The sequence below is a fragment of the Propithecus coquereli genome, unplaced genomic scaffold (assembly GCF_000956105.1).
Source record: "Propithecus coquereli isolate 6110/MARCELLA unplaced genomic scaffold, Pcoq_1.0 Scaffold61, whole genome shotgun sequence".
NCBI lineage: Eukaryota > Metazoa > Chordata > Mammalia > Primates > Indriidae > Propithecus > Propithecus coquereli.
The window spans coordinates 6,732,158-6,738,991 of record NW_012152063.1 but is presented as its reverse complement, the minus strand read 5'-3'; the positions used below and the strand labels follow the sequence as shown (position 1 = coordinate 6,738,991).

At 36.6% G+C, this 6,834-nt stretch overlaps 1 protein-coding gene across 1 annotated transcript in view; it reads right to left on the bottom strand.

Annotated features, from left to right (window-relative positions):
- DNAH11 (dynein, axonemal, heavy chain 11) overlaps positions 1 to 6,834 on the bottom strand; it is a 342,929-nt gene that overhangs the window by 257,369 nt on the left and 78,726 nt on the right. Inside the window, exons 26-28 of the mRNA XM_012659401.1 lie at positions 6,575 to 6,799; positions 5,316 to 5,407; positions 3,950 to 4,076 (exon numbers count right to left, since the gene is read on the bottom strand). Coding sequence (XP_012514855.1) covers positions 3,950 to 4,076; positions 5,316 to 5,407; positions 6,575 to 6,799 — 444 coding nt within the window. The remainder of the gene's footprint in view (positions 1 to 3,949; positions 4,077 to 5,315; positions 5,408 to 6,574; positions 6,800 to 6,834) is intronic.

Below are 6,834 nucleotides of genomic sequence, written 5' to 3'. Positions count from 1 at the left end.
ACATAGAGCAACAGAACAGAATAGAGAACCTAGAAATAAATCCACCCATTTATAGTCAACTCATTTTTGACAAAGGTACCAAGAACATACACTGGGGTAAGGACAGTACCTTCAATAAAAGGTGCTAAGAAAACTGCATATCCATATCCAGAAGAATGAAACTAGACCCCTATCTCTTGCCATATACGAAAATCAAATCAAAATGGATCAAAGCTTAAATTTAAGACCTGAAATTGTAAGTTTTCTTCTACTAGAAAGAAAACATTGAGGAAACACACTAAGACATTGGGCTGGGCAAAGACTTCTTGAGTAAGACCTCAAAAGCACAGGCAACCCAAGAAAAATGAACAAATGGGATCATATCAAGCTAAAAAGGCCCTAAACAGCAAAGGAAAAATCAACAAAGTTAAGAGATGACTCACAGAGTGGGAGAAAATATTTGCAAGCTACCCATCTGACAAGTAATTAATAACCAGAATATATAAAGGGCTCCAACAACTTGATAGGAAAAAATCAATAATCTGCTTTAAAAATGGGCAGAAGATCTGAACAGACATTTCTCAAAAGAAATCATACAAATAGTCAACAAGCTATGAAAAAATGCTCAACACCACTAATCAGAGAAACGCAAATCAAAACTACAATGAGAAAATGTCTCACCCCAGTTAAAATGCTTTTATCCAAAAGATAGGAAATAATGAATGCTAGCAAGGACATAGAGAATGGGAAGCCCTGAGACAAAGTTTATGGGGATGTAAATTAGTATAGCCACAATGGAGAACAGTATGGAGGTTCCTTAAAAATCTAAAAACAGAACTATCCATATGATCCAACAATTCCACTGCTGGCTATATATCCAAAAGAAAGAAAATCATATATCAAAGAGATATTTGCACTCCCATGTTTATTGCAGCACTATTCACAATAGCCAAGATATGAAATCAACCTAAGTCTCCATCGACGGATGAATGGATAAAGAAAATGTGGCACATATACACAATGGAATAACTATTCAGCCATAAAAATTAATAAAATCCTGCCATTTGCAACAACGTGGATGGAAGTGGAGGACATAATGTTAAGTGAAATAAACCAGACACAGAAAGACAAATATCCCATGTTTTCACTTCTATGTGGAAGCTAAAATAAAATCGAACTCATAGAGAAAGAGAATAGAATGATGGTTACCAGAGGCTAGAAAGGGTAGTGGGAAATGGAAGATAAAGAGGGGATGGTTAATGGGTACAAAAACACAGTGAGTACAGTTAACAATAATTTATTGTATATTTTAAAACAACTACAAGAGTGGAATTGGAATGTTCCTAATACAAAAAAATGATAAATGTTTGAGGTGATAGGTATCCCGATTACCCTGACTTAATCATTGCACATTGTATGCCCATACAAAAACATCACATGTACCCCATAAATATGTACAACTATTATGTATCTATGTAAATCAAAAATAAAAAGTTTAAAAATAAATAAAAGGAGGGTGAAGAGAGCTGGTGATAAGAATATAATGAGTGATCTGCTCCTCCAGCACCAGCCTAGGACAAAAAGTCGCCGGGTACGTGTACATTCTGAAGAAAGCAGACATGGGTTAGGACAGGTTAGTCCGTCCAGGGTTTGGTAAGACACATCTCAACACCCTACCCTCATCTACCTCCATATACCCCTTCTATGGAAAGTACTGTAGGGAGGCGGGGAGAAAAGGAGGGCACCTCACAACTGTGAATTATCATCCCAGTGGAGAATGCCATGGCATTTTCCTCTCCCCCTGCAGGTAAGGTAAAGGAATGTGTCCCACAACTTCCACTCTGAAGTTAAGTGAGAGGGGTTGAAGAATCACTCATAGAAACCACAGGTACCTACAGGAAGTGATTCTACAATGTGTCCCTCATTTGGACACATGTCTAGGTGGAACAGGAAGAAGATGATGTACCCAGAGGGCTGGTTACCCTGCCAAGGGCAAGAACTGGAAGAGTTAAGATGGAGTTGGCTCTGCCACATATATCCATGGGGAGGACTTGCACATGTGTTCCACAAGAGACCCAACATGTGGATCCTCACTGTTAAGGGTGAAGATCCACAGTCACTGCTGGCCAGAGAAGCAGGAACAATCATTAGCAAGGGCAATGGTGGACAGATCACACCCCAAACCTTTCCTCATGATAAATGGGTAGGAGAGAGAATGAGAGAATCTCCCTCCCAACCTCAAGTTCTTATATGAAAGCCTGGCCTTGACATGGAGGTGAGATGGGAATTTCTAACTAGACCTTGTTAAGTTGGTTTTGGTTTATCTATTTATTTTTTTTAATAAGAAAAGGAGACCAGGAAACTTCTGTATCTGCTCAAAATGTGATAAAGGGGTCTACTACCAGTGTAAAGAGATTCAGCAGAGCACATTTGGCATCAGTAATTGCAGAAAAATAAAACTGTTTAATGACTGTTATTTTACGGAATGAATATTGTTCAATAAACCAGTCACACAAATTTTTATTGTGTTTAAAGAATGTGATTAAAAGAAAAAGAATGCTATCTTACTTACAGATTTATGCATCTCTCTTCTAATTTACATATTGAAAATTCATTTTGCATAATAAGCATTTTGGATTGGAAAGGTCTTTAGGAAAACATACCTCAACAGAATATGATACCCTCTACTTCATATAGTCACCCCAGGCAGAGGGGTCTGGCTGCCGGTCAGGAGAACATCCCCAGGGGACGACCGGAGCATAAGTGTGTTATTACCATTATGTTTGACATTAGGGTTTTTTAAAGCATTGTATATTATATAAATATGTAAGAGGTGGATATAATGGGTTCCTAGTCAATCTAGTCAGATGGATTTGATTTGCAAAGCCATCTAGAATTTAGCACGGACGTACAAAACAGTATCTGAATAGTGACACTGAAGATGTTGCCCAAGTTGACCAACAATTCCGTTATTAATAGCAAGACTGCACTTGTATTATCAACAAGACTAGCCATCCAGTTGAATTTAGGTTTACAGTTAAATAATGAAAAAGATAAATACTGTATCCAAAGAACAGGAAAATTTAGGAAACTACAATGGGAAGAGACACATATGCTAAAGAAAATGGCATAGAAATAGCGACTGAAAAAATATTTTTCCAAGAAAAAGACCATGGAGAAAACTCCATCATGATACAGCACAAGCTTCAGTTTCAAAATAATCTGCAATATCAAACAAACCCAAGAAGAAACAACCAAAGTCTGCTGTAACAACTGAAGGTCTCAATGAATGTGAACAACTGAATAAGTCTGAGTGAAAGGCAATATCCTCTAAAAGTTTATAGAAAGGAGTACAATTTTAGAATTGCACAAAATTTGTCTCTGATCTGAGCTCTGAGATTACAAAATATAATATCTGCTTTTATTTGCTTTAAATATTGACATGGGGATCAGTAAACAGGTGGTGCATGATTTTTGTACAGGTGGGGCAAAATTAAAGGGTTAGAGGATGAGCCTGAAATTATTAAAATCAATCTTAGTGCTGAAGATTAGTCCAATGTGATAGTTATAAAGGTTACTCTGGAGTTAAGGGAGTAGTGCCAGCCACAGTCTCCTTCCAACATGTGACCCGTTCCTTCCTAGGAAAACTGCTAACCAGGTAAGAGATGCTCCAGGTCTTGTCCCAGAATTCTGGTGCATTTGGAGCCAGTGTTTCTTTCTGTCGACTCCTTTCAGGACTCTAAGCCTTCTACATTTACTACCCTTCCCCTTTACCGAGTACCAGGCAGTTATTCCTCCTACTTCCTTTTGCACAGCCTCTGACAGCCCTCTGTTGCCGCATTAAGAATGTGAACTGCAGATTTTCTAATTCTTGGCACGTGACGTGACAGGTGGCATTTGACAATGATAGAGAAACTGTGACTTTCCTTAGCTAACATCGTATAATATAAGACTTTCAAAAAAATATTACCTGCTTAGGCTGAGCTTCCTTTGAGAGAATGTCTAGTAAATCAGCAGAAGAGATGAAATAGAAGCGAGGAAAAGCTACGCGCTTGGTTTCCAGGTATTCAGTGAGAGCTTTTTCACAAAGAGAAAGCCTAGATGAATGAAAATTCTTTTTAAGTATATTTTGTCCATCTGGTCATTAAAACTTCAACAAAGCAACACCCAGCTCCTGTCGCCTGTCCATGCATCACAGTAAGCTCACTGTAGCAGGTAGCCTGCCTCCTTCCCTGACACCACCATCTTGCTTACGACTAATACACAAGTCGTGGCAAGTAGGAGGAAATAGATACAGACACACACATACTCCATTAGTTGTGGCTAAATATAGATCAGACTTAGGTTTATCTCTCTCCTCCCATTCTTAACGACACTCTTAATCAGCACTGGAGAAGACTAGGTTTGCTATCGCTCAACTTGAACACAAAATCCATTAGTAAGATGTAATTGGCTTAAGGTCTTCTCTTGGCCACGAATGTCTACAAAATACAAGTGCCTGTACCTTTCTCAGGTAATTCAGAGAAGTCATGAGATACAGAATCAGTTCCACCTTCTTGCCTTAGTAGAGTGGAAATGACCCAAAGGCAGAACCCCAGGTCATTGACCAAACAGAAATAGTTTGCTTCTGTAGCAATTCACCCTTTTTATCACCAAAAAACTGCCAGACTATGAAACAGTTTTGCTTATGTGATATGTATTTTACCTTCTTTTTCCTACCTTGCGATAAAAAGTGATTACAATTTCATTTTAGTAGCTGATTTGACCATTATTAATCAAAAGCCAGCATATTCTTATGATCATTAACTGTTGTAGAATTATATGTGAAAATTATTTTTACAAATGGCTCTTAGGGCAAGGATTTCAAAAATGCTAATACGTTCTCTAAGGATAATTTCTAATAAAATGAAATATATACAATAAAATATATATGAATATACACAAACTAAAGAACTAAAATAACTGAGTGCAGTCCCAGGTCATATCATACAGTAGATGCTCGATCAGTATTTGCAGTTTGATGAAAGAATTGATCAGAGAATGTCAATTCTCTTGTAAATAAGATATTCTAATTTTACTATTATAATACTATTATAGTATATAATACTATGTACTATTATAATACTCTTCAGAAAACAGAAATATATTTGTAGTTATTTACATTAAATCACAGTATATACATACCACCTCATATGTATAAGGCAACTAAACAATTCTAAGCAAAATTATAAAACAATTCAGTGGAGGCTGTACCTATGATAACATGGTATTAGGTATGTGAAAGAAATTTCATAAAATTATAGCAAACTGATCACTGTGTATAACTTTATTCTTACCTGTACTGTAAATCTTTAAGTTTTTCATAGAGACTAGGCCCACATGTTGCTTCTAAAACATTTTTTACTTTGGCTGTCTTGAACATTAACTCCTGTATGCAAGTACAACATAGAGCCATTGATATTAGAAATTTCTAAATTTTTAATCCATTTTGGGGATCAAAAAATGAAGAATGAGCAAACAATAAGGAGGCAAGATTAAGGAGACTTCTAGGAATGCCTGACACCACGTCTGTTTACTTTTGCTTTTTGACTTTAAAATAAGACAATAATGTATAATCACATAATTTGTATCAAAATCAATGTGACGGGAATTACCACCATTCCAGGACCACACAGATTTTCTATCTTCTAAATAAAACAAAAAAGAATAAAGAAAGGAAAAGGAAGGGGGAAGGGAAATGGAAGGAGGACAGAGGGGAAGAGAAGGGGAGGAGAAAAGAGAGGGAGAGAGGGAGAGAGGGAGGGAAGGAGAAAGTTAGCGAGCACATGCCCCCCTAGAATCTTAAGTATATCTACATAAGAACTAGAGAGTGCTAAAAAAATTTATCTTTTCCTCCTTAAACGTTAAATGAATCAAAATTTCTCCGGGGGTTCTGCTTTAGGTAGAAAGAAGAAAACATTTAATCCCCTTTTTTATAAGAAAGGTATAACTATAATTCTTTACTAGAAGTCTATCAGTTATCATTATTACGTGCACAGCTCCATGTGTTTTCTGTGGCTCTTCTGGAAAAGAAAAACCAACTAGTCTATTTGTTACCTGTTGCTCCACCTCAGTCTTTTACTTAGGAAGATGAATCTATTTACTTTTCTTACTGCAGGGCTCAGCAATCTATGGCCCATGGGACAAACATGGCCCACTGTCTGTTTCTGTAAGACCCAGAAGCTAAAAATGGTTTTTATATTTTTAAATGATTAAAAAAATCAAAAGAAACATGTTTTGTGACACTTGAAAATTAAGTGAAATTCAAATTTCAGTGTCTATTAATGTTTTATTAGCGGATCGCCATGCACATTCATTTATATGTTATGTCTTCTTTCGTGCTACAGTGGCAGCACTGAGTAGGTGTTACAGAGGCTACACAATCTGCAAAAGCTAAAATATTTAATATTTACTACCTGGCCCTTTACAGAAAAAAATTTCCTTACTCCTGCTTACTGAAATGCAAAAATATATTCATTTTTAGAAATATGACACCCTGAATCATGTTTCTTTACAAAACTTTGCTAGCATAGAATACAGCCTGTCTTTGACAAACCTTAAATTCAGCATCCACTCCATCGAATCTTCTAGCATCTTTCACAAGCTGGATTCGAATATCTTCTGAACAAACAAAAATGCTTTCCAGGTGAGACCAAGTTCGCTGGACTTCCAGCCAAGTAAAAATGACTGAGTCTGCTATGTTTAACTTATTTTGCCAGCTTAAGACTTGTTCAATGAAATATTCCACATATTTGCTTTGAAGAAGACTCTGCAACTGAACCTAAAATAAAGGCAAAGAATTCTAAATACCAGCTA